The sequence below is a fragment of the Gobio gobio genome, assembly GCF_949357685.1.
Source record: "Gobio gobio genome assembly, chromosome: 13".
In the NCBI taxonomy this organism is placed as follows: domain Eukaryota; kingdom Metazoa; phylum Chordata; class Actinopteri; order Cypriniformes; family Gobionidae; genus Gobio; species Gobio gobio.
In genome coordinates this window covers 25,112,648-25,140,268 of record NC_137106.1, presented here as the reverse complement: position 1 = coordinate 25,140,268, position 27,621 = coordinate 25,112,648, and the positions used below count along the sequence as shown (strand labels likewise).

General features: G+C 37.8%; 3 protein-coding genes across 3 annotated transcripts; 1 reads left to right on the top strand and 2 right to left on the bottom strand.

The window, feature by feature from the left end:
- The first annotated feature begins 301 nt into the window (after positions 1 to 301).
- On the top strand, positions 302 to 7,887 carry selenon (selenoprotein N). The gene is made up of 12 exons (XM_079832677.1): positions 302 to 680; positions 2,168 to 2,285; positions 2,423 to 2,553; positions 2,883 to 3,095; positions 3,313 to 3,437; positions 3,581 to 3,718; positions 4,302 to 4,383; positions 4,535 to 4,723; positions 5,168 to 5,273; positions 5,841 to 5,953; positions 6,063 to 6,164; positions 6,267 to 7,887. Exons 1-12 carry the CDS (start codon positions 498 to 500, stop codon positions 6,432 to 6,434), a joined length of 1,668 nt encoding a protein of 555 aa, XP_079688803.1. The 5' UTR covers positions 302 to 497; the 3' UTR covers positions 6,435 to 7,887.
- Positions 7,886 to 27,583, bottom strand: LOC307135946 (oxidation resistance protein 1). Its single transcript, XM_079832676.1, has 15 exons — positions 27,283 to 27,583; positions 26,168 to 26,390; positions 25,922 to 26,085; positions 24,305 to 24,372; positions 18,516 to 18,668; positions 18,195 to 18,326; positions 17,923 to 18,107; positions 16,581 to 16,903; positions 16,334 to 16,481; positions 16,021 to 16,183; positions 9,845 to 9,955; positions 9,593 to 9,745; positions 9,314 to 9,409; positions 9,148 to 9,221; positions 7,886 to 9,012 (listed from the first exon to the last, which is right to left on the bottom strand). The coding sequence occupies exons 2-15, from the start codon at positions 26,227 to 26,229 to the stop codon at positions 8,877 to 8,879; spliced, it is 1,968 nt and encodes a 655-aa protein (XP_079688802.1). The 5' UTR covers positions 26,230 to 26,390; positions 27,283 to 27,583; the 3' UTR covers positions 7,886 to 8,876.
- Positions 11,732 to 13,159, bottom strand: LOC307135948 (uncharacterized protein). The gene is made up of 2 exons (XM_079832678.1): positions 12,686 to 13,159; positions 11,732 to 12,303 (listed from the first exon to the last, which is right to left on the bottom strand). Exons 1-2 carry the CDS (start codon positions 13,130 to 13,132, stop codon positions 11,821 to 11,823), a joined length of 930 nt encoding a protein of 309 aa, XP_079688804.1. The 5' UTR covers positions 13,133 to 13,159; the 3' UTR covers positions 11,732 to 11,820.
- Positions 27,584 to 27,621: the final 38 nt, after the last annotated feature.

Sequence of the window (27,621 nt, the reverse complement as noted above, 5' to 3'; positions counted from 1 at the left end):
ATATAACAACTAGTCTGTGGTTGAAATGCACTTATCATGGACATTACGCTGCGAATATTTTGCTGTAGGCCTATTAGCAGCACGAAGGACAAAAAGACAGAGCCAGTACATTCTTTAGCCCGAACCGTATAATTATGGTCTTACATTATATGCTGTTTCAAAACCTACTCGGCTGCCTATCTAGACAGCATTTTCGGCATCATAGCCACGTTCCGAATGTTGTCTATATATAGGCAGCTCACTAGATTTGATCACACACCCAAAGAGTTGGGCATGTACGCACTGGCCCTTTAAGAGCGTCAGACATGAATCATGATCCACTAGGAGAAGAAGCAGGAGTGATTTCCTCCTGCACCGCTACAATGTAACGGCTCACTGTATACTGGAGACGAACCCATGACTACAGTGTGATTTCACTTAAGAGTGTTGTCTTCACCCTGGGCTATTTTTGTGGCCCAGCAGTGATTTACAGAGCAGATAGAGACATTTATTAGAGTATGGCCGCAGACGTAGATAAAACTACTGCTGGAGATCCAACGGCTGATCATCCAGCGACTCCATCCAGCAGACGCGCCCGCTCACGTTTCAAGCAGCTCTTTACTTTATTTATTATCGCTGCTGTTCCTTTCATTGCCTTTTGCATTAAATATTACCAGGACATCCAGCTTGTGAAACGACATGTAAGTTAATACCAGTTTTTTCCGGATTTCTTTGCAGTTTGACCCGTGAAGGAGGGATGCTTCTCAGAGCCATACGAGAGATATTGCGTGATTGTAGCTGTTCATGCCACATGTTGTCCTTAGCTGGCTAAAATACAATCCGTTTATTACATTTTAAACATCCCTCTTCTAATATTCGTTTAAAGTGTAAATGATTTGGCAGTACAGACGTGCACTACCTTTGCCACGTCCTCTTTTGTTATTTGCGAACAGTAAACTTACATCTGGTGCTCCAGTTGCCCGCTGTTTTACAAGGGTTGTAATTGCCACAGCTGGGCAAGATTGTTGGAACACCAACCCCCCTCTTTTTTCATATATTACTGTTAATTCCGTGTCCCTTCACACATTAGATATTCTCCAGGTTGCCCTCCTTCTCAGACTGATAAATAAACCCAGGCACAACATAAAAAGTAGGCCTATGTCAGGAATTCAGTTAAAAATAAATCGACGCAGCCATCACTGTGTCTGGTTGCCTTTGGGGTAAGGATTCAGTTTTCCAAGCGAATGGTTTTGTTCTTTTGAGTCGAATCTTTTCAATGAATCAGTTGAACCGGTTAACAGAACCTGTCTAAATTAATCCCCCACGAATCGGACTGGATCGGTCCGAGTAGTTTTTTCAAAGTCAAGTCGTGTAAAATAACAAGTAATAAATAACATTTTATTAAAACATGCAAAAACAGCTGATAACTGGGACATTAAATTACAATACATAGGAAGACAATTACATCATGTGGTAAAATAATTGGTGGGTAAGCAGAATTTAGGTAAGCAGAACTTGCAGGTTTGTTATTTTGTAGGCTAATCATACATTTTAATTGCTCTGAACTTAAAATATTTTAATAAGCTAATTCATACATTTAACTTAAAAATATAATGTAATCTAATTTTTAGTAGTGGAAACCTGACTAGCTTTAACTAGCTAATTTAATAAATGCCACCTTGCTAGTTGGTTACACTACGCGTTGGTAGCATTAGCATAGCACTTGCTGATTGAGGACAGCAATATAATACTTTTAACATATATCTGTTCTCAAACTAAGCTCATGCTCTATTCGTCTCCACAATGGTAACCCTACACATAAAAAAACAACATAACAAACTCTTCTATAACGTTAATCTTGCAAAAAAAAAAAACATAATATACCACTTAAGTTTACTGTCCCTTTTGATTGTCATGGCAAAGCATGCTGGGAAATAGAAATCCCAGTCCAGTTTTTGGTTAAATTTAAGTTGGTCTGAATGAAAAGAAACAAGTTCATAAAACTTAAAACAATTAAACAATTCAGATTACTTAATTAGTCATTTTTAAGAACTCGAAAGAAAAAGAAAGCTCAAAATACTTGTTAATTTGAGTTGGCTCTACTCACACCAATTAATTATTTTGAGTGTTAGGGTTTACAGTGCAGGGTGCTGAGGTTTCTTTTCTGTTTTGATTGTATTTATTGTAGGAGGCTGGATTGAAGGCTCTGGGAGCAGATGGACTCTTTTTCTTCTCATCCCTGGATACCGATCATGACCTTTACCTGAGTCCAGAGGAATTCAAACCTATTGCAGAAAAACTCACAGGTATTATTTGCCCTGTCTGTTCTTTTGCAGAGGATTAGCATCCTTTCACAGGCAGATATAGTCTATTGAAGTTAACATGCATGAAAAATGCATTTTTCATCGTTGTAATGCCTGATGTACATCTCTGTTGACTGAAGGTGTGACACCTCCTCCAGAGTTTGAAGAGGAGATACCACATGACCCAAATGGAGAGACGCTGACCCTGCATGCTAAAATGCAACCGTTACTGCTGGAAAGCATGACTAAGAGCAAAGATGGCTTTCTAGGGGTAATTAGACTTCATTATTCATACATTTGTCACTAAACAATGATATAAACAGACAGGGATGAATTAAAAAAGATGATATATATTATGATTATGATATTATGTGTGTGTGTGTGTGTGTGTGTGTGTTTATATTACCAGTGATAAGAACAATTCAAAGTAATAAGGAATTATTAAAATGTTTTTATTAATTTAATTATTATAAAAATTTTATTTGATGATTAAAAAAAAAATATATATATATATATAAAATATAAAAAGGACCCATTACAAGGTACATTCTCAAAATGGGTTTTTATAAGGTAAATTCAGTGCAGTGTCTTTCTCATCAGGTTTCACACAGCTCTCTTAGTGGGCTGCGGTCCTGGAAACGTCCAGCCGTTCCTTCATCCACGTTTTATGCCAGTCAGTTCAAGGTCTTCCTGCCACCCAGTGGTAAATCTGCCCTGGGTGACACTTGGTGGATTGTTCCCAGCGAACTGAACATTTTCACTGGCTACCTTCCCAATAACCGTTATCACCCTCCCACTCCACGAGGCAAAGAGGTACAAATATACCTTTTAACATTTTGAAATTAGTTCAGTGATTTTAGGTGCTCACACCTTCTAAACAATTTTAATTTAATATCAATTGGATTTATCCAAACCAAATTGTTGAATAATAGGTGATCTGAGGTTGTGAAGGGTATTTTGATCAAGAAGGAGATTGATTCAATCTCTGTAGTTTATAGATGGGTGATGTGATTGTGTAATTTCTCTGCAGGTGCTGATCCACTCTCTGCTGAGCATGTTCCATCCGCGGCCCTTTGTGAAATCCCGCTTCGCTCCACAGGGAGCTGTGGCTTGTATACGGGCTGCTAGTGACTTTTATTATGACATTGTTTTCAGGTGAGTAAAAAAATATGCTGCCATGCTAGAATAAGCTTTAAGTCATCTAGAATAAATGGGATTTTCTTTGTAATTTCTGTTTTAACTTTATTTTACCTGTAAGCCTCCAACCGATTCTGATGGTATTGTGTTACTAATTACAGAATCCATGCAGAGTTCCAGCTAAATGATGTTCCCAACTTTCCATTCTGGTTCTCTCCTGGGCAGTTTGCTGGTAACATCATCCTCTCCAAAGATGCTTCTCACATCCGAGAGTTTCACCTTTACGTCCCAAATGACAAGTCAGTCTTCCCTCCGCTATTCCTAACTGCAAGAATAATCACTTTTCAGGTGTCGAGTGTAGGGCTGCGTTAATCATGATCATCATTTCTGTTTCTCTCAATTGATTAAACATTATTGCATGTGCATTTTGCCCGCTGGGTTTTTTTCCAGAATTTTTTTTTCATTTGACTTTTCCATTATTTTGCATTGGTAACAAGCCCCCACAAGCTTTCATGTTAAAGGGTTAGTTCACCCAAAAATGAGAATTTTACTCACCCTCAAGCCTTCCTAGGTGTATATGAAATTCTTCTTTCAGACGAATAAAATTATATTAAAAAAGTTCTGGCTAATCCAAGCTTTATAATGGCATTGACTTGATGGGTCGTTTTTGAAGTCCATAAAAGTGCATCTATCCATCGTAACTGCTCCACACGAGAAAATTATTAATTTTATGAATTTATTTCTCAGTTTTAGTTTTTAACAATGAAGCGTGTGTTCATTCATATAATTAATAATTGCAATTATCATTTGAGCAAAATAAATGGGATTATCAGCTTAACCGTTATCGTGCACACCCAGTTGAGTCTGTGTTTTATATGGCAGAACTCTGAATGTGGACATGGAGTGGCTGTATGGCGCCAGCGAGAGCAGTAACATGGAGGTGGATATTGGATACCTGCCTCAGGTTAGAGCTGATGATTATGCACAAAACAGGGTTTTGACTTGATTATGCATAATGCTGAAACTGCTTCCACTGACATTTTGCTGCATTTTTGCAGCTTGCATGATTAGCTAAAACATGATGCATAAAGTAAATGGGCCATATATGTTTACAGATGGAGCTCAAGGCAGCAGGACCCTCCACTCCCTCAGTGATCTATGACGAGCAAGGGAACATGCTTGACAGCCGAGGGGAGGGAGGTGAGCCCATCCAGTTTGTGTTTGAGGAGATTGTCTGGAGTGGCGAGCTGAGCAGAGAAGAAGCATCAAGGCACTTGGAAGTTACAATGTACCCATTTAAAAAGGTGCTAAATCCCGAACCTCATTTTGAATTACAAATGTATACTTAAACCCCTGAAATCAGTTCTTAAAAGTCTGCAGCAATACTGAATGAATGCTTGGTTAAAGTCAGCTTGAAATGAATTCACATTACAAATAAACGTTTCAAGAGGGGGTTTTCATACCAACCAATGTCATAGAAGAAGGGTTCCGTCAAGAACCATTCAGTGAACAGTTTGTAAAATAACCACTTTTGTTTCTTAGAGTGAAATTTTAATAATCTAAAGAACCTTTTTCCACTACAAAGAACCTTTCGTGCAATGGAAATGTTTCATGGATGGCACTAAAGAACCTTTATTTTTAGGAGTGCATCTATATTTCAAATGCTTCTAATTGTGAACGTTCTATTCATGCATTGTTTTTTTTTTTTACTCCATGTCAATCGCATCAATGGGTCTTCTATTTGGAAGGTGCCATATTTTCCATTCAGTGAGGCCTTTAGCAGAGCTGATGCTGAGAAAAAGCTGGTTCACTCAATCCTGCTCTGGGGAGCCCTGGATGACCAGTCATGCTGAGGTAAGACACCCATAGTCAGCTATACCAAAGCATACATACTGCTGGAAGAGCTAAATTCAGCAATTAAGTGTCAGCATTAGGGATGCACAGAAATTTTGTCTGCCGAAGATGAATCCCCGCTACTCTCTGATAATAATAGCTTTGTAGGACTATACATAATAATTGGTCAAATAATAAATGTTAAATCTGATTCTGTTGCATAGAACTGAATAAAGAATGATATATTGATATTTAATATTAATATATTTTCTGTCCAGTTACTTTCAATAAAATTGTGGTTATTTTATTTTATTAGCATGCTTTAAAAAAAAAATTCAGTATAATTAAAATGACTGCATTAAATTGAAGTCTAATATTAATACAATGATATATAAAAAAAAAAAGCATTTTAAATTTCAGTCTAGAATTTTCCTTTTGCTGCATTCCTAGTCAGCATGACGTAGATCTTCTGACAAGTGTTAATCATTGGTCGGAGTGTGTTTTAAAGCTAGAGTAGTTCTTTCAACTATATTAGATGTTTCACTGATTTGCGTTCTGTACACTTCTGTTTCTCCTCATCTCTGGTAGGTTCGGGGCGGACTCTTCGGGAGACAGTCCTCGAGAGTTCGCCCATTCTGGCCTTACTCAACCAGAGCTTCATCAGCAGCTGGTCTCTAGTCAAAGAGCTGGAGGATCTGCAGGTGAAGAGCTTGTTTTTTTTATTTAGCTGATGTATATTGTAAAGCCAAAATGAAAACGTATAATTTTAGACGCGTATCAGTGCTAATTATGTGCTTTTTCTTAATTTAGGGTAATAAAAAGAATCTGGGTTTGAGTGAAAAGGCTCGTTTGCATTTGGAAATGTATACTTTTCCAGTGGAGATGATGGTGGCGCTGCCCAATGGCACTGTGGTGAGTCTGCTTTAGATAAAAAAATGTTTTATCCAGCTTATTTAGTCTGTGCCAACCTCTCTTAATCAAATTGCTTTGTTGAATATGCTGTAACTTCTCCAGGTCCATCACATCAATGCTAATAATTTCCTGGACCAGACATCCATGAAACCTGAGGAAGAGGGACCAACTCTCAGTTTCTCAGCAGGTTTTGAGGATCCTTCAACCTCCACATACATTCGCTTCCTGCAGGAAGGACTTGAAAAGGCCAGACCTTACCTGGAATCATAAAACTGATTAAAGACTGTCTCCAGAAAAATCAGTGCACATCAGAGAGAATTGAAGGGAGTATATACATGGGAAAAGAAAGGAAGTGCTGATATCCGCTCTACTCCCCCGTGTCTGCTTTGAGGAACGGTATGCGGAGGAGCGGACGCAATTTCTTCATTCAGAAGGCAGCTGGTGACCATATCTTGTACATGGTCCTTAGTGTGACGCATGTAAAAATGCACAATATAAAAAATTGTCACTACGGTCACAAGTGTGGTTTGTCTCCCCAATGAAACCAGGGTGTGGTGTTAGCTATACACAATTTCAATTAAGTCATATATATTTTTATATAGAAATTTGCCGTTTATGTACACATTTAACACTTCCTGAGTGACAAATGCCATTAGTCTGATCTATTGCGCAGATTAATGAACTAAAACAGCATTATGTATTATTACTGATCTGATAAAACAACTTTTATACTGGTTTTATTACATACAAAGCCACTTGTTTTGCTGCATAATTTTTTTTATTCCAGATGGTTCTGTAGGAGATAGAATTATGCTGGCTGTGGCTTCCGCAATTAGGCAGTTTGTGATGGTCTTGTCTGAAAGCCCAATCAGGGTGAGGCCTGGCCTGATGTTGTTGTTTAAGTCTGTGGAAGCAACGCCTGCTTTTCTGTCTCAACAGAATACTGGCACTATGCTAAAATACACACAAAGCAAAGCTTTGGATTTCAGCTCAACTACACAGCTGCAGGAAAGCTGCCATGGGCTGTAATATATCACGACTGAAATCCACTTTTTTCTAAGGGTGATGCATAATGGTTGGTTAGAAACATCACTTTTTTTTGTCTCTTTTAAATATTAAATATGATGCAAAAAACTCACATGCACTCATGTCTGATTCTTTCAACCACATTTAAGCTGAAGACCAAAGTAGAAACAGGAAGGAACATTAGAATATATTTATAATGTAATTTGGCATAGTATTCAATCTTGTCTATATGTTGCAATTGAAGCTGAATTAACTTTTGCACTACTGTTCAAAAGTTTAGGTCTGTCATGTTTTTAAATGATTTTTAAATCTCTTATGCTCACAATGGCTGAATTTATTTGATCAATTTCTATGATACATTTTTAGTAGTCTTCTGTGTCGCATTATTTTACAGAAATCATTCTAATATGCTGATTTGTTGCTTGATTTATTACAGTTGAAAACCATTGTGCTGCCTAATATTTTGGAATTAAATTTTTTTACGGATTCTTTTAGTAGAAAGTTCAACAGAAATCTTTTGTAGCATTAAAAATTTAAGTTTTGATTAATTTGAGAATACAATTTTTTTTTTATCAACCCCAAACTTGAATGGTAGTGCAACTTCCCTGTAACTGCAGGCTTGTGTAAATGCAATTCTCTACCATTGTCAAATAGATACAATGTGCTTTTTTAATAAATAAAACAGTGTTATTGTTAATTTGATGTTTATTAGGTAACAAGTTAATGAACACTTTCAGGATTGAGTAATGTTTTTTTTCACATTTTCGCATGTATAAATATTGCATTGGTCTTGTATGACTATAATTTAAGTTAACACTTTTTAGAGCTATTTTTTGTACAGATATCTTTGTGAACTGATCACTGATGTTATCACCATTGTAAGAGTTATTTACAGAAAGAAAGTTTTCCTACAGGCTAGGAACCCATACACAGGAGTGCTTAAGACGTTATGTGAATGTCTAAGAAAGGCATGACAACATGCAACTGAGGTTTGTGTGATGTTTATGTATGTGGAATTTAACCCAAAGTCATTTCAGTCTTGGTTGTGTTTTGGCTTGATCGATGAGAAATCTTTTCCATGTGTGAAAGTGTATCTGAGGGTTCAAACTAATGCCTAAGCCACTGTGTATAGCTGATGCCTTGGTCACTAACAGCAGGTGAGGCTATAATCAGTGCCATTTAGTCAGGGCGTACCTTACTTGTGTTGAGTCCTAAATTAATACGGATAAAAAAGGCTCCTCATCACAATAACATTCACACTGTAACCAGCGCTGCAGTAATGATATGGAATCCATGATCGACCTCACTAGTATAAACACGTACAGTTTAGATTTTTTTTTTTAGGCAGATAGTACTCCATTCTGTCCCAGAATTCACCTTAAGACAACATTATTTCCTGTATGATGAACATTGAGTGCACTCATTTAAATTATGAAATGAACCCAAATGCATCTTAATCACAAGATGAAGTCTTTTTTCATCATGGTGGTAAAGATGATAGGTGAGCTTTCATCCACTGGTGCAAAACTCCTTTCAACTTCCCCTTAGAAGAATATTCGCAGTTCACACAGTTTGCAGGGTCTCTCTCTCTTCATTTACAGTTGTCAGTAAACTGTGGACGATTAGTTTTTTTAATGGCCATATTTCCTACTAAATCGTGATGTTTTGGATTATTTACAGCACATGTCAGCCGAATGTCCAGGCTTCTAACTCCAGAATCGTGAAGTCGTTTGTCTCAGACAGGCTGCAGTTATTAAAGGTGAGACAGGGGCTGCTTCTGCCCAAGAGCAACCTCTCATCCACCCATAGACCAAAGTGACCACTGAAATGAAGAGACAAATAAAAGTTTACTTTTACAAATCACATTTGAAAGTTTTAATCTTACCAAGTCTAAAATAAAAGGTTTAATAAATATGCAGCTCTGCATTATAAAGGCATCTTGCAGAATGATATGTACCTTCCTCCTCCAATGGCAAAAGAGTCCAAATCCCCTTTGATGAAAAAAGAGTTTTCTCCAGTCCATCGGAAACACTTAAATGTAAAAAAAAAAAAAAATCCTATTAAGATTTTAATTTGATCTTATAAACCTAAATACATTTGCTCAAATGTGTCTTTATGTGTACCTTAAAGCGTGGGTGAGACAGGAACAGGAAGGTCTCTCCAGTGCCATAAAATACATCACTGGGATGCAGAGGATGTGAGAGAAAGCTCCCAAAAATCTGAGGGGAAATTAAAACCACTCAAATAACAATACACTTTTTAAAAACCAAAACGTCCAACTTAGGTCAGAATTACAAGTGGAATGAATATTTCAATTTATATGAATGAATTTAAATCATATGAACAGTGACCCTTGACCCTCAGATGTCCACTGTGATCAGAGCTATGAAATAATGCATGACCTGCTGGTTGTGGTCCTTGATGAGAATCAGCACAGGTGAGTCGGTAGCGGCCAGCTTCCTGTAAAGAGTCTTGAGACTTGCCCCGTGTTTGTCCGTGCTGTAGGACAGCTGCCATGTGCGTGCGATCGTACGTGGAGGCAGCTCTCTTGAGATCTGAGAGAAGACGCACAACATATTTTACTAAACACACAGGGCCACCAGAATGACTATGCATAAGTGTATACTGAATCTGAAGCGGGTGTGTGTACTGACCTCTCTAACTTGTTGCGCATCCAGTATGACACTCTGCTTCAGTATGTTACACAAACCATCTGGTTCAGAAGAGACAGAAGCTTTCAGCCCACTCTCCTCCACTGTCACCATCTGTACAGGAACAATGTGTGTATGAATCACCAACCCAAACACCCACCCATACGTTCAAATGTTTGGGGTCAGTACGATTTTAATACTTTTATTCAGCAAGTATGCATTAAATTGATCAAAAATTTACAAAGACCTTTCTATCATAAAAACTGAAGATTTTTAGCATAATAATGGATATGACAATTTTAATGTATTTGGTCTTGAAAGCACAGATCTGCTGTGCTGCTGCTGATTATTGCTGTTGTTGTAGATTATTGCTGCTTCTGCAGATCAAGCACAGGAACTTGCTACTGCCAATACATACACTAATACGCTGCTGTGAGCAAATAAGACATACTGCTGCTGCACAAATAGCATATATAAAATTACGTGTAGCAGATCTATACAGGTGGAGCGTTTCAGAGGAACTCTGAAAGAATGCTGCAAACTGCTATAGTGAACACTAACCAGCTATTTAAAGGTGCAGTAAGTGATTTCTGAAAAACACTGCTGAAAATGGATCAGACTGAGTGGCACAACAAACTTGTAGCCAATCAGCAGTAGGGGGAGTATCCACTCATGATGGGGGTAGGAGAGAGTGAGCAAGAGGGAGATTTGAAGAAAGACTGCTGGAAGAGAGATGGATGAGAGGCAAAACAGAAATGGCCAGAGGAATATCACTTGAAAAAGAAGGGTTATGATCAGGCTAGAGCTTTAGGACCTGCGTTAATATTAGAAAAGCTTTCCAGCGCTGGAGAAACCCAAGTGGGAATGCCTGAAAACAGACGCAGAGGTTGCGCTGTTGTTACACGAGTAACACTGATTTTGAGTGCGTGCTGCTGTTGGCGACTAACAACGAACTCTTGCTTGTATCTGCTTTTGTACTACGTTCATTTATTGTTCTTCCTTGTCATTTTGTGTGTCATCTTCACTTTATTTTGCTACGATAAAGAGACATCCACGCTTACATTGCGTGTTCGTGCATTTTGGTGGAGAAATGAAAGGAGCAAGTTTGTTTGATTTCAAATATCAACAATGCTTTTCAGAAATCATTTACTACACCTTTAAATGTTGAGCAGCAAGTTCATTGGCTGCAGATGCAACAGGAACCAATCAGACTTACCTACTATAAAGTAAGTAAAAAACAGTATGTGACAAAAGAAGTATGTCCAAATTCAGTTTTCATAAAAGAGTAGGCCTACCCGGATGACCTACTACTTCCGTCAACAAGATTCTAAAGTGTGCATACGATGGACACTTTACAATCCCATGAGGCCAGGGGAAAGGATTTGTGAATGACAGGGAAGCAACGTAACTGACACTAGTAGGTCACGTGATGATGATGACAGGAATAATTATGCAATTGGTGAACATTAGACTTCTTTCTGACCCCCCTTTTGAACACTAGTGAATGTACACACTAAAACATATACAGAACCATTAACCATGAACTTCACACACACTTTTAACACTGCCATGTGTAAATACACTACAGTTCAATATATTTCCATTTCACCGACTCCTGTTCACCCCAGTAAACCCACTTTAAACTACACCTATAAATAATGCATGTTCATCTACTGTAGTTTCTAGTTTAATAATGTGAAGCACTGGACAGGTTTAAACCAAATTGCTTTCAGAGTGTGCCGTGTCTGATGCATCGGATTTATCTCTATTGCATTAAAATCTACAATATTCTTTGACCTGTGGGTTCATTTTGTCTTCACATTTTAGTTCTACATTTACACAGAATCGGCTTTACAATAACTTTTATATGAATAAAGTAAAACTCCAGTTGAATTTTGAAGTTTTTATTCACTATACATTTAGGTACTACATAAACTTACATAAAATATAAATAAATTTCAGTGAAAACATGATACAGTCTATGTTTGGGATTTTTGCACAGCTTCATACAGTACTTGATGGATCTTAAATTTAACCTCAGGCTTCTTCTGAGGATCAATTTTTGCCAACATGTCAGCAATCACAGCAGCAAATCTGAAATCTTCAGTGTCCTGCTGCATGGCCCTTTCCCTCTCCCAGTCCAGCTGCTCCAGTATCTTTAGTAAGGCTTCTTCAGTGGTAGACATTCTCTTAGGCGTCAAGTCAGTAGAAGATGGTGAGGCATTAGAACAGGATGAGATGCTTGGGGTAGGGTAAGCTGAAATTGAACAGGGCGAGGAGCTGCGTTTGGGTGACAGACAGGGTGGAAGAGTGGATGGTGTGGGGGAAAGTGGCAATGATTGCATGAGGGGCAGGGGTGAAGGGTTGCCAAAAGTCACAGTCTCTGATGTTCCTGATGGCGGAGAGGTTGGGAAGTTGTTTGTCTTCGGTTTTTCCTCAACGGATACCACTTTATATATATCCTTAATGAAGAAACAATAATTACATTCAGGTTTTAAAGACATGTTGTAAACGTACTGAACAAACATGTATACAATCTACCAATATATTTTGAAATAATTTATTATTAAAGCCAAAACGAAACAGAATAAAATGAAATAAAATGTCTGTACTTCTATTACGAATTTACTGAAAGAGAAAAAAGTGTAAGGCACAATGAGGTTCACAAGTGTCGTCTCTGACTCTATGGCTGCACGCATTTTAATCATGCAGGGGGAAAAAAAGGTACAAGACAACATGGTAGACTTCGAGGCAAAAATAAAGGCCTAACAGGTAGCTAAGATGCCAGCATACATGCATTAATGTAAATAGCGATTGAAAAATAAAATAAACAGTGTTTCTTACCTTTTCATTTGGGCCTCTTTCCCGATGTTTAACAAATTGGCATAACCATCCCAGCTCCGTAAAGATCGTGTATGGACTTGGATCAATGCTTCCTGTGTAGACCCTCTTCTTGATCCTCACAAACTTGTCTCTTAAATTCTTCCACGCTTTACGGCAATCCATTTCGTCTTTTCCCGTGGCAGCGGCGATATCGTTCCATGCATTTTTAATCATTTGAATGTCAGTATTATCGCGCATACTCGGATCATAGAGGTACCTGTGTCGACGGACTTGGTCCGCTACTATTTTCTCGAAGTCATTCATTTTCAATAAGTTGCGAAAAATTGAGACGTATGAACCATAGACTGTTAAAAGATATGAACGCGCGAGGCCGGAAGGCCAATTAATACTTCTGCGTCGAGTGTAGTGTACGCCGGCTACGCGCGTAGCCGACGCCGTCGTGAGCATTTATACTTCTGCGCTGTTGTCTGTGTCAATGTGCAATTCCACATGCAGACGCTAGTAGCAGTGTTGCCAACTCTCGCGAGACAAATAAGCAACCGCAGCTTCAAAAACAAGCCCAAAACAAGCCCAATATTATTATATTATTTATTATTTATAATAAATAATTTTTTTATCAATAAATGAGCCTGCAACATATTAAACTGAAACCTCTCAGAGTTTGAAAAGCAAAAACAGATGTGATTTTATAAAAATCATCAAATTCCAATAAAGGACACACAATATCCTCCGATCAGCTGTGAACAGAAGAGGTTTGGAGAGTGAAGAGTGACATGGAGGCCAATTATGGTAACCCATAGTCGGAGTTAGTGCACACATATTAGGGGCAGTAAGTAGTGAACACACACACTGCAAACCGTGAAAAAGACAAGCCCTGCATCTCATTGTGCACACTATCTGCCCTAAATAGTACTGACAATTACTAATGTCACACTATTTAGGATGGAAAGTGTGCACATTGGGACACAAGCACGTAGAGCGCTGCAATATAGCCACATATTTAAAATAAAATAAATTCGAACCATACCTACTGTTATTATTAATAGACTTGTTTTTTTATAATAGCCTGTAATTTTAAATACATTACATACACAAAAATATTTTTTTAATTAAATTAGGTGCCTCTCCTCCCTCTTTCCTCTCCATCTCTGCTTGTGCTATTGTTTGTAAAAATGTATACGTCTATTTATGTCTACTGACTATCATTACGTGCATTTATAACGTCACATGCCTGCACGTTGAACGCGATTTTTCTCCAATGAGGGGGAGAAGGAGGCGGGATATAAAAGGACGGATTACTACAGCACTTGTATCGTTGCACTGAATGGCTATTAGCTGTGAGAAGACAGTGTCAGTCAATGTATTGGACAAAACAGCGACCATAAATGTAAAGAAACGAAGTTGCTTATTATATTTTCCTAACAAGCAACCACATTTTTTAAAATAAGCCCAAAAAACCGCAACCCGCGACTCGTGATTTTTTAACGCGACTTGCCAAAAAAAGAAGCCCAAAGTCGCGTGTTATACGCGGACATGGCAACTATGGCTAGTAGGCAGTGTCCTCGGGCATGTTGGTGTAATCAAGAGAACAGCCGAAGAAGAAGCAGCTTGTTGTGTAGAATCTGTACATTCATGTCGGAATATCAGCAGCAGTGAGAGAGCGGCTTTTATCACTAGGGGCTGGCTGCAGACTACAGGGTCAGAGTACGGCGTATCCAACGCGTCTATGCGTAGGGTACGCCGTACCCTCTGCGTGCACTCGACGCAGAAGTATAAATTGCCCTGGAGCCAACGCGGCGACGCGCACGATGCTGCGATTACGTCACTGCTACGTGCGCGTGTTTATTTTTTATTACAAAGATTGACATGAGAGGTCTCTTCATCCAAGTACTTATAAATATTTTTCCACAAAAAATTACAACTACAAGCTATTTTTTTGATACGTTGACCATGTTCCACTCTACAGAAAAAATAGAGCTGTTCAGTATACAAGAAGTGCCACCAAAACAACACTAGGCTACTGCCAATAAACATAACTGAGCTGAAATTTCCAAATTGTAGTTTTACAGATGTAGCTGTGTGAAAACCTTATGAATGTTCAACATTTGTTTTATTCATATTATATGAACACATGAAGAACTACTGTTGGTTTGGTAAGATTTTTTTTATTATTAATTTTTTTTATTTATTATTGTTTTGTGTTTTAATATATTTTAAAACGTAATGTATTCCTGTGAAAGCAAAGCTGAATTTTCAGTAGCCATTACTCCAGTCTTCAGTCACATAATCCTACAGAAATCATTAGGTGTGTCTGAGCTAAACTACACTAGGCTTCCACAGACAGGCGACATCTGCCAGTTGCAGGTGGGGAGGAGTTTAAAATGGAGACTTGAAATCAGACACTTTCTGCTTCCCGTAGTGATGCTTGTGTTTTTGTTTGTGTGTTTGCGTACTTTATCAGATATAAAGTGGATTAGATGCAATATTTGTCAAATACACAGATATTTCAGACATTTTCATGAAGCAACAGAAACACTTTTCATTCAATACTTTATGTACTGCCTAAAACAGTACAGTGACTTTTAACTGTGACTGAGATGTTGCAGGGTGTGAGTGATCTGGTTGTGATAGAAGCAACACTACAAGCCTATGAACATGACTTCTCTTTTAAGAGCTCAACCAGTGAATTAACATGTCTGCATTTACACATGCAAAGTGTTTTAGCATCATTAAAGTGAGCGGGAAACATCCACTGCATATTATAACCAAAACATGCATTTTTTCGTTTCACTTCAGTTCGATTGTTATTCCTGTGTATTCTCTCAATTAATTTTCATCTGTTTGTACTGGCTTGCCTACAACAAATAAACCCGCTTGTTCAGACTTACGCACCCTCCAGAAGCTTGCAGTCTGCAAGTGAATAACGCCTCGTAGTACCATCCCAAAGAGGCACGAAATCACTCTCACTGACCTTTTCCTGGGCCGTTCCCACCTGGGGGAACAACCTGCCTATGTCAATTCGAGCAGCCGAGTCTGTAGCCATTTTCAAAAAATGTCTAAAGACACATCTCTTCCAGAAGATCCTGACCAATTAAGACCAGCACTTAACTAACTTAACTGTTACATTCGTTTTATTTTTATTTATAAAAAAAAACCCTGTGTTCTGTGCTAGTCAACTGAGACTTGTTACAGCACTTGCATAACTTATATTACCTTGTTTGTCTGATTGCTTCTATTTCTCTCCTCATTTGTAAGTCACTTTGGATAAAAGCATCTGCTAAACAATTAAATGTAATGTAAATTTGTTTAAGCCATACATTTAGTAAATAACTGACCTCCCATTCCTCCCCGGCCTGGCCTCGTGGAGACCCATCCTCTTCCTCCTCATCGAGAAGCACAAAATCCTCTTCATCACGCTCTGCTTCGTCCTCCTCACCTCCCTCCAGGATGCACAGGTCTGGTCGATGCTGGCTCATGTAAGCGTACAGCTCGTCTGACCTACAGCACAAAATCACAGGCAGAAAGAGAGAAGGAACAAGAAAGTGAGATGAAGCAGCTTGTGCTATGATATTATCAGCAGGACATTATTAAAACGTTTCGCTGTTCATTTCCAGCAGACTGTGTATAGTCTACATAAGGCTTAAGTACCTTTCCTGCTGCATGGTGAACCAGGCGTCTCTTTTAGGAATTTTAGGTTTAGAGAAAGCCCTTTTCTTCCCATGCTGTAGTTTCTGTCGAATTCTCACAAACATCAGAGATCCGTTAATACCACTACTAGATGTAGAAGTGCAAGGACCTAATGAGTGAACAGAGATGAATAAGTTGATGAACCAAGTGAAGAATTGTCAGTACAAGAAGTGAAATGTCAATGTTCTTGAGTAAAATTCTTGATTACCTAACAGCTGTCTTTCCAAATATGATTGCTGTTCGGATTTGACTGTGTGTTCTTTGTTTCCTCTCTGAACACTGTCTGGTCCTCCACAACAGAAAGTTGCAGCAGCAGCTGTTAGCATTCCCCCAGACTCCAAAGTCAGCTGTCTCTCAGCTTCGGACATGTCCCCAGTCTTTCCAACTACTTCATCCTCTTCTTCAGCATCCAGAGTCACTGTCAGATCATGTAAAATGGAGGACACGGGAGCGGGAATGGCCTCTAATGCTGACTGACGGGTTTTCTCGTGGCTGTGTGTTTTGTTTTTTGATGATTTACAACTGTTACATCTGGAAGAAAAATTAGATCAATGTGTCTGTCCTGTATGTGCAGTGAATGATGGGAAGGCACTGTTTAATTAACAACCAAAATGTAGTTGCCTAGGGGGTGCTGAGGGGTCTGCAACAAATTGTCACAAATAATATATATATATATATATATATATATATATATATATATATATATATATATATATATATATATATATATATATATATATATATATATATATATACACATACATATATATACATATACAAATATATATATATATAATATATATATATATATATATATATATATATATATATATATATATATATATATATATATATATATATATATATATATATATATATATATATATATATATGTATATGTATATGTATATGTATATATATATATATATATATATATATACATACATACATATATACACACACACAGTAGGGGTTGCACAGACTAGTCTTTAATACTCTGCCACTAATCGTTGATCATGGCCTATAGAGGGTGCAACAGGATAAGAAATCGTTGAAGTCCACTTTTACGCTCCGTTTCCAAACAGTTAAAGTGACAAATAAATGTATAATCCGAGAGCGCAAAAGATATGTTTGATTATACAATTGCTCACAATTGATCGGGTAAATGTATGTTTTAAACAGCTCAATGTATGCCGTTCTAAACTCTGCTGCATTGTAATGCACACAATCGCACTCTCACTAATGCAATCGCTTAAATGTAATCTTTACTGTGCTACTTTATCTGATTTAGAACGTTTGAACGAGGAGAATTCAATGAGAAATATAACGACCCAAAGACAAAATAACTGATAACCATAAGCTGTTATAACCCGTGTTAGAGTTTCAGCTCAAGGTTCAGACTTATTTGTTAATGACGTCATCAGTGACTAGTTGACGTCGACTCAACTTTTATCACATACATTTCAACTTACAAAATCTGAAGTCGTTCAACCCCTAACACACATTATCTATTACACATTACATTATATACATTATATACAGTAAAGCACCTGTATGTGGTCTTGTTGAAGTGAATGTGAGAGATATCAGTGTAGAAGGACACTGAGGCAAGATCATCCACAGAGCAGGAGAATACATATTCTTCACAGCCATTCTCCTGGACAAGTGGGTGAGACTTCTGAGGGTCAAAGAAGATCTTATTGGATGTTACCAGTAATATTCCAGAGACCACACCCTAGAGAGAGACGAGCAAAACTGAAAGTCAGAAATGACGTTGAATATGGGAATATAGAAAAGCATAACATAAACATAACATTGTCACCTTTCTGTCTGTGATGTAACGGGAGAACAGTTTGAGGCAAGACATTGCGGCTGGTCCCTCCCCCTGAGAGCATTCAGACGGAAGAGCCAATAGACACACATTTCCATCAGGTAAAGGAACAGCCTCCACGTCCTACCAGAGATGAATAAACATCACACAAAACAGTGGAAGAGAAGCCACTGTGAGTCACTACATTACAGTTTGACTGGCATTACAAAGAACTTAAACTAGGAATTAATGACCAGCTGTATTCACTATGGTTACACCCTAAGCCACATTAAGCGCCATGGTTTGTAAACACACAATTTATTACTCTCTCACCGTCAGTTTGTCATATTCCGCATCTGTGGAAGGAGACACAAGAGTTGCAGTTCCCACAACACCAATATCAAGTGCAGGATCAAAGCTATCCTCTTGTCTTGGATGTGGGTCAGAAGCTGTCGCCGTAGAAGTTGAGACCTTGTTCTTGGGTAACTGTTTGAGGTGGTGTATAAGGAAAGACATTGTCACACTGACAGCAGTTTCACTTCCCTTCCTTCTTTCCATACTGCTGTACACCCACTCATTTCCTTATTCATAGCCCTGTGACATCAGATGACTGGACTCACAGCACCCAGAAACTATGAGCGAATCACAAAGATGCATAATTCATGCAAATAGGATCCCAGGAGGACAGTCTAACTTCCTGTAATAGATTATTAGGGCCCAAGCCCTGAAAGGGCGCAGAGCCCTATTGTTCTTCCTCAGATTATTCTTTTTTTTTTTTTTTTTTTTTTTTCGACTTCTCGGGTACTTTTGGGGCACTTAACATGCTCGAAAACTCTTGAAACTTCGCACAGGCGTCGGAATGCGCGGCCATCAGAGCCGGGCTGAAGCTGGTACCCGGGCGTGGCAGGGGGGCTCGACAGCGCCCCCTTAAGTGGGGTCTGAAAACTTGGTCCATATATCAAACACACTTGCACGTACATGTATGAAACTCGGTACACATATAGACCTCATCGGGCCAAACAACTTTCGTGCTCTAAGTTATGCGTCAGCCCAACAGGAAGTGAGCTATAATCGGTTGTTCGGAAAACCCATGCTCTGGAATTTAATATACTCCTCCGAGGCCATTGTTTCGATCATCGCCAAACTCGGTCAGCATGAAGAGAACATATCCAGGATGCTAAATTGCGAGCGGATTTTTGATATCTCAAATGGTTTGGCCGTGGCGAAGCAACGAATTTATGGCGAGAAAAGGGAAACAGGAAGTGTGTTATAACGTCAGCAAACATTGACTGATTTGGATGAAACTTCAGCTGTGTGTTCGTTGTAAGAGGCCGATCACATGGATATGACTTTTGTGAGTCAAAGTTATAGCGCCACCAACTGGCAGCAGGAAGTGTGTCACTTTCAAAAATGCTTTGAATCACCATCTTATTTTCACCCCATTTACTTCAAACTTCATCAGTATAATGTGAAAACATGACAGATAGAGACGTATGAAATGGATTCCTGAAATTTCAAATACTGTTGCCATGGCAACGTGTCAAAGTTTAATAATCTTTTGGCTGTTTTGAGGCTCTTAGCATGCTTGAAATTGCTTGAAACTGCTTGAAACTCAACACACACATCAGAGATGTCAGTCAGTACACATTGGTAAAGCATCAGAAATGGGCGGGGATGAGGGCCTCTCTAGCGCCACCTTTTGACAAAAGTGGGGGGGTTAGTTTTATCTTCAGTCACCAAACTCGGTACATATATTCTTCTCTTTGAGCCGGACAACTTTCTAATTTACAGTCATTAGCTCCGACCAACAGGAAGTCAGATATTTTGGTTTTAAGGTGAATTTTTGGTTAAATCGGGGTCTGAGTTTTTACGTTCTCCTCGTAGGCGATTTATTCAATCTCCACCAAACTCGGTCAACATGAAACAAAGATACGGAAGATGCTAAAATGTGAACGGATTTTGGATATCTCAAACGGTGTTGCCATGGCGAGGGATTAAATAAGGACAAAAAAGGGGAACAGAAATTGTCTCATATCTTGTAAAATCATATTTTGATTTCAATTAAATTAAGATTGTATGTTTGGCAATTGAACTTAGATTAATTTTAAATGACTATACTATTTTTCAGATGAATATATATATATATATATTTTATAAATATTTATTTGTATAATGTATTGTGCCTGTGTGTGCCCTCCCCTCAATGAACACAAGATGGCAGCATTGTGTTAGTTTTGAAACAGGATTAAAAAAAAAACATTCCATCTCTTCAGGGATTTGTCTGTGTGTGTGTGTGTGTGTGTGTGTGTGTGTGTGTGTGTGTGTGTGTGTGTGTGTGTGTGTGTGTGTGTGTGTGAGTGTGTGTGTGTGTGTGTGTGTGTGTGTGTGTGTGTGTGTGTGTGTGTGTGTGTGTGTGTGTGTGTGTGTGGACTGGTAATCCCTGATGTTGGGTGCTGCCCCTTTAAGGACGTTGTTCCGGTGAGCGCAAGTGATGTGATCGTGCAGGAAGAAGTGCAGGGAAAAACAAACTGAACTTAGAGAACTGAGTGAGAAAGCCATGTTGATCTCAAATGAAGATTTGAACATTTAATAATTCCAGCTAAAACTATTATCTTACATTATATTCCCAGCGTGGTGAGTAGTGTTATGTTGTTATTTTGTGATGGTTTGTGTATCACTATGAAGATCGCTATTTGCGATTAGCGCCTAAACGCCTATATGTTATATATTTGTTTTGTTTTAGACATTTACAGTTTGTATTGCCTGTAAAATATGTTGCATTTAGTTAAACAAAGTTTAATGCTTAGTACACAAAGCTGATGTTACAATGTTTTAGAAACGTATTTGGTGATGTGAACATTACTAGATAATAATTGTGAATTGTTTTGTGTTTGCAGTTTGACCACACACGCACACACATAAATGTGCACAAATACTCAACTAAAGTACCACCAAACTCGGTCAACATGAAACGGAATGACTATACTATACTTTTTTAAGACCTTCTCAAAATATTTAAAGACCTCATCGGCGATGAGAACTACTGTTGAGCAATAAAATAAAAATATATAATCATAAGCTATAACAAAAATATATATTAAATTAGGTGAGTGGATAGTTAAAAAAAATTGCAATTACAAAAAGTAATTCTTGAAAAAACATCTCTGGACTAATTTTATAAAATCTAAAAATGTTAATGAAAAGGTACAAATTACTTTGTGTTCTTATTAAATACATTTATAAAAAAAAACAATTTATATTTAAATTATATATGAATGTAAATAATTATATGGGCCTACACAAATAATATAACATTTCAAGATTTATAGTTTATTGTAAACGTAATGTGCAGCTCTGTAAAGGGGCAACAAATATATGATAGATACGTGAGAACAAGATTTTTTTTAATCATCTTTAAGTGCACAAAACTATGAAAATATATGAAAGCGTGGCACAATGCGCTTATGCGCATCCCGGGTGCAGAATGATGCGCTTAAAGCAACATGGAGTCAGAGGGCGCAGTGCACCGCGAGTGCACATTAAAAAGTTCACGGCATAAAGAAACGATGAGCGTTGAGCGCACAAATCCTAGTCTACTATGTATATCGGTCGGTTTCTTCACAGTTTTAAATTCCGGTTATTGTGCGTGTGATGCCTTGTGTTGTCACCCGGGTAGGGAGCACAACATCGTTCAGAAACCGCTAGATAAACTCCAGGAAGATAAATTATTTTATCTGCATATCAAGTATTATAACGGGAATATATCATCTTGGAGTGAGCTTTACCGAGCAGCTGACTGACTGTAACCAAACACGACGCGCAGTTTGAATGCTGAACGGAGAATGATGGACAGCTACAGCGGAGGAAAGACATTCAGCTATGGAATGGCTTTAGATGACTTTGTACTAGCAAATCATAAAATACTAATAAAGATTGCTGAAAGATCATGTGACAATATATATTTCTGATGATTATTTAATTACCACGACATGCCTAATCTGAGCAAGTGACTGCCTGTCTTGAGTTTTGTCGACAGACGGAGGTGGCACGAAATGTGACGGAGGCGGCCGCTATGCAGGAAAAACCATAGAAAAACCCTGCGGTCATTGTTTAAACTCATCCTTCTCCAACCAGGAGTCCGCAAATTTACATTTCCCCATTTCGGAGTCTGTTTCGCAACGTGTGGAGGGCGACACATCACCTAACTGCGCATTTCGCAAAATACGTGACATCACCCATAGACGGTGTGCGCGCCCGAGCTGATCTCACTGACATATCACTATTCAGACAGGACTAGTTTTCTAAATTATATTTGAGTTACAATTCTCATCACCCAACATCTGTGATTTCAAATATATTCAAAATAATGTTTTCAGAGATTGAAGTAAAAAAAACTTTCTCCCACCATTTAGATTTTATTTATTTTTGTTGTTAAAATCTTGTGAATCTTGTTCAATGTGCAGATTGCCTCTCTCTCAGTCCTTCCCCTCCCCCCTCACTCTCAGGCTCACCCTGGGTGTGTGTGTGTGTGGGGTCTCTCTCTCACCCTGTGAGTTTGTGTGTGTGCCTTTCTCTCTTGATGATGATAATTTACCCCTTTCATATCATAGACTATCACAAATAACTATCACTTGTGAATAAGTAAAAAAAGAACTATACAAATACCTTGAATTAAATACTGGCCTTCTGGACTTATAACATTTTGAGCAGGAAAAGATAACTTTTCACATATTTGAAAGAGATCTATTTCATCCCATGACATTAAAAATCATCTACATTTAAATGACATCATGGGTGTGGCTTGTGGTGATAGTGGCACCAGCTGCTGCGGTAAATGTGACATATATTCGAGCGATTTAAAAAAATTATCCTGTTTAAATGCATATTGCCTGCCGTGCACAGTTATGCTGATGCCACCGGCGTGGCGGTGCCACCGGCTTGGGCCCGTCATCGCTGCTCGCAGCTTTAATTTTTCTTTGTCATGCTTGTCTCCCAATTGAGAGATCTATATGAACGAAATGAATAGGAGTTTAACTGCTACTTTCTTTAAAATAACGTGATTAAAAACGGCTAAAAATTAAAAAATTCACTGACTTCTTTCAAAAACATAACTTTTGAATGGTATTGTATAATAAAATCAATTATAATACGAATTAAGTATATACTATGATTAATATGTATAATTAAAAGTACATAGGGACAACATAAAACCTCTGCAAAAACAATTCTGCCCTCTACTTGTGATTTTATTCTCACTATAAACTGAAATCTGGACTTTTTTTTCCACAAATGTTACACAAATCAATTAACTCTGCTCAGAGTGTAATATATGATTGTACAAACTCAAATTCTTCATTCCCTGTTGCTTTGCTACAGACTGTTTCCAGACATGCAAATATGACTTTTCCACACAAAAGTCTGTTGTTCTTACACTGGTATCTAATCATTTGCATAGTTTTATCTTTAAACCAACAGCCCGATGTTCAGCACTTTGACAATCTTTTATATTGAAACTGTTTAAACCCAGCAGCACGCTTAATAGAAAACTAATGTTAGTTCTGTTTCAAATGGCAGAAAAGTCTAATTGAGAATCTGAAAACTGTTTACGTTCTTGTAACACTTTTTATCTGGTGAAGCTTGAATAATGACGAACACAATAAACTGTATTTTCAAGGGTGTGGAATACAATTCAAACAATATTCCCTACTGCACACAAGAAACTAAATGACATCAACTTTAAGAGATGAGAAGAAAAGAGAGAAAAGACAGTTTGATATTGAACAAAACATTTGGCTGGGTCATCAAATTAGCCTAGTTTAATCATTCATTTTAAATAAGCAAATTTCAGTTACCAAAGCCTTCACGGTCGGAATTCTCCCATTATATTTGCTGTAAAGTTTCCATGTTCTCCTTGAAATATCCACTCAAATGGTTTCATTAGAGATATTTAAAGCTCGAATAGACAGCATGGGGTGTTTCAGTGACCTTTGTTCTAAAGTTATCAGTATATGACAGCAAGATATGAAAATGTTGGCAGTTATATTTATGGAGACTTCTATAATTTATCAACAGGAACTTGAAGGCCGATTGAGTGTGTAAATAAGCTTAAAAACGTTACTCACTCCATGTTCATTGTTTCTGCATGACTCCAAAGTCTTCATTGTTGGATCTTTGACTGGAAATGCTGCCTCTATGAAGATAGATGCAAAAACAGTTCAAACTGCAAACAAGTAACTAGAGTGAGAGCAGATGTGTTGGTTTCTCAGTTTGTTTCTTCAGCTGTTTAAACTACAATCACACTGAACATGTTTAGTAAGCAGGAACTGTCATTTTAAACTTTGTGTGTTTGCGAGTCACAGTTGAATCCAAGTATGTTATTCATAAAAATCATCACCAATTTAAATAATGTCAGTTGTGATTTTCAATGCATGTGTAAAAACTCCAAGATTGGCTTCACACTGCTATATCACTAAGGCTGCATTGATTTATCAGTAAACACACAGTAATATTGTGAAATCTTGTTACAATTTAAAATAAATGTTTTGTATTTCATATATTTTTAAATGTAATTTATTCCTGTGATGGCAAAGCTGATTTTTCAGCAACATTACTCCAGTCTTCAGTGTCACATTATCCTTCAGAAATCATTCTAATATGCTGATTTGGTGATCAGTAGAAATTCAGTGCACAATGGGTGGGCAACGTCAGAAAGGCCTAACTGGCCCTTCCTAGTCACCCTATGTTCACAAATTTGTGTAATGGTCCTTAGATCAGTTCCAACAATCTTGCTGCACATTTTTACAATACTAGTCAACTTACTCTTATTCCTGACATTTAAATTACCATACCAGCAAATAATAGAGAAACTTAAGACAGATTCAATAAAACATTCTCATAAAAGAAACATCAATATTAAAAGTTCGAAGTTTCCTCAAAAAATACATACGCTGAAGAGCTTTTCCTCTAATAATATCAGTATTTGCTTCAATTTTTTGTTTATCATCAAGTACAGTCCCTAAATATTTATACTGTTTGACCACATCTACTTGATGTCCCTTTATGACAACAGGTAGCACAGGTACAGAGTTCTTCTTACGGAAATCAATGGACATCTCTTTTGTTTTAGAAGCATTAATATCTCAAAAAGAATCCTCACAACATTGAATAAAATGATCAACCACTGGACCATGATTCCCATCCGAGTCGTCTGCGAATTTAACAATGTGTCTTCCCTCAAAAACACTCCGACAATCATCAGTGTATAAAGAAAACAAAAGAGGGGATAAAACACAACCCTGAAGTGTCCCAGTGGACAATAACAATGCATTAGACAACACACCATTAAAACACACTCTTTGGACTCTGTTGGTTAAAAAAATCCACCAGCCAACACACAATGGCTGAGTCTAAGTTTCTTAGCCAAAATATGGGGCTGAACACAATTAAAGGCAGAGGAAAAATCAACAAAGAGCAAACGTACAATATTTGTCATGCCTTCCAAATGTTTTAAAATCATATTTAATAGGGTACAAGTGGCATCTTCCACTCCTTTACCTGATCTATAAGCAAACTGCATAGGATCAAGGCCCGACTGAGATAAAGCCAAAATTTCCACCCTTACTAATTTTTCAATACATTTCATGTGTGTAAACCCTTTATGCAGTACTGAAAAAAGTTAGGTTATTTGCCTTATAAATCAGAAGCTAATTGTCAATTATTGTTGATGGTCATCCTCTTACCCTTTAGATAGTACTGTCTTAGTTTGGGGTTTCGGATTTGGTGATGTCCTTTGACACACTCCTGCCCAACACTCTTCCCCAGCACACTCTGAGCACCAGTGGAACATTGGGCAGTAATGAAGCCTGGAGGCTGAGATATTCCAGTTGGCAGCTTTGATCCCAGTCTAAAGATAAGATAACACAGGTCTCTTTTTGAGCTTAAGCTACACAGTAATGATTATTCATTTAGTCCCAACAAAACCTTACCTATTCTTAACATTCCCAAAGTAGCTGGCCCTGCTCCTGTCTCTCTGAGCTCTGTGGTCCATGAGGTCTCACTGATGAGATTGAGAACTGACCAGTCAAAAAGATAACCTTTCCAGTACAGGAATCAGTGATGTAACGATTGCCCACTGCTGTGTCGGCATCTGGAATTCTTCCTCTTCCTTTTCTCCATCCTTATCAGCATTATCTGTACTCTACAGGAAACCTGCAATATGAGAGGAAGAGGGTGCTGTAATGGGTGGTTTAAATTTTACAAACCATTTTTTTTATATGTACAATAAGATCATATACACAAGTATTGTTTTGTACACACACACACACACACACACACACACACACACACACACACACACACACACACACACACACACACACAGAAATGTATTATAAATAATACATTTTATATAATTGTATTATATTATGTATTTTTAATTAAGTTGTACCATTCGTCGTATCTCTTTATTTACTAATATTTAATTTTCTGTATTATTTTAATCCAGTTACTATGTATATGCTTCAGCAATTTTGTAAAGAAAATCATGCCAAAAAAGCTGAAACAAATCGACCTCTTTCGGCCCACAAACAGCCATTTAATATTTAGGAAATGCATACATTCTAACAGAAGACATATATTAGCAAATTCATGCAAATTGGCCTACTTGAGCCCAATATTACAACAAATATCTAGGTCCAGTAGTTATGTAATTCATCAAAGATTTGTTTTTAAAGCATCTACAACAGATGCTCACAGTTACTTTTAGAATTCAGTCATTTAATGTCGAAGCAATAATCAGGCCCTGATCACAGCACAAGATGTGGATTGTTGATATTGTATATGTGCTGCTGCAGGCCCCAAATGCATCACAATGTCGCACTTATATGTCTATAAGCCACAATAATAGATGTATACAATATTAATAAACAATATATTTACGGAATCCTTGATAGATCATTATAATCTGCCCCGATTAATATCCTTCAGCAGCATCCACTGATGGACCACTCATTGTGCTCGTGTTTTATGTGTTTCTCTAAACTTGGCACTAAACTAGAGGTACAAACATCTACAAATCACCAAATATGTGTATTCATCTTACCTTGGTCTTTAATGATCCCATATAACTACCATCTGACCGGGAAGCTCCGCATGATGCGCTGTCATGTGTTTTGATGCCTCTGCAGTGAATCTGTCACCAGTCATTAGATAAGAGCACAGGATCGCACGATTAAACTCGTTTACTTTCACTTAAATTCCCAATTACAGTCGAAATGTCGTTTCAGAATGTCCCAGCTGAAAATATCTCCCTCTATATATTTGAATTTGTAAATCTACATTTGTTTCAGTGCAGTATGGACAAGCAAGTATATTAACTTCCATCTGCAAGGTGACTTTTATTTGATTTTTATGTATATAGTAATGTAAATAAACCAAATGC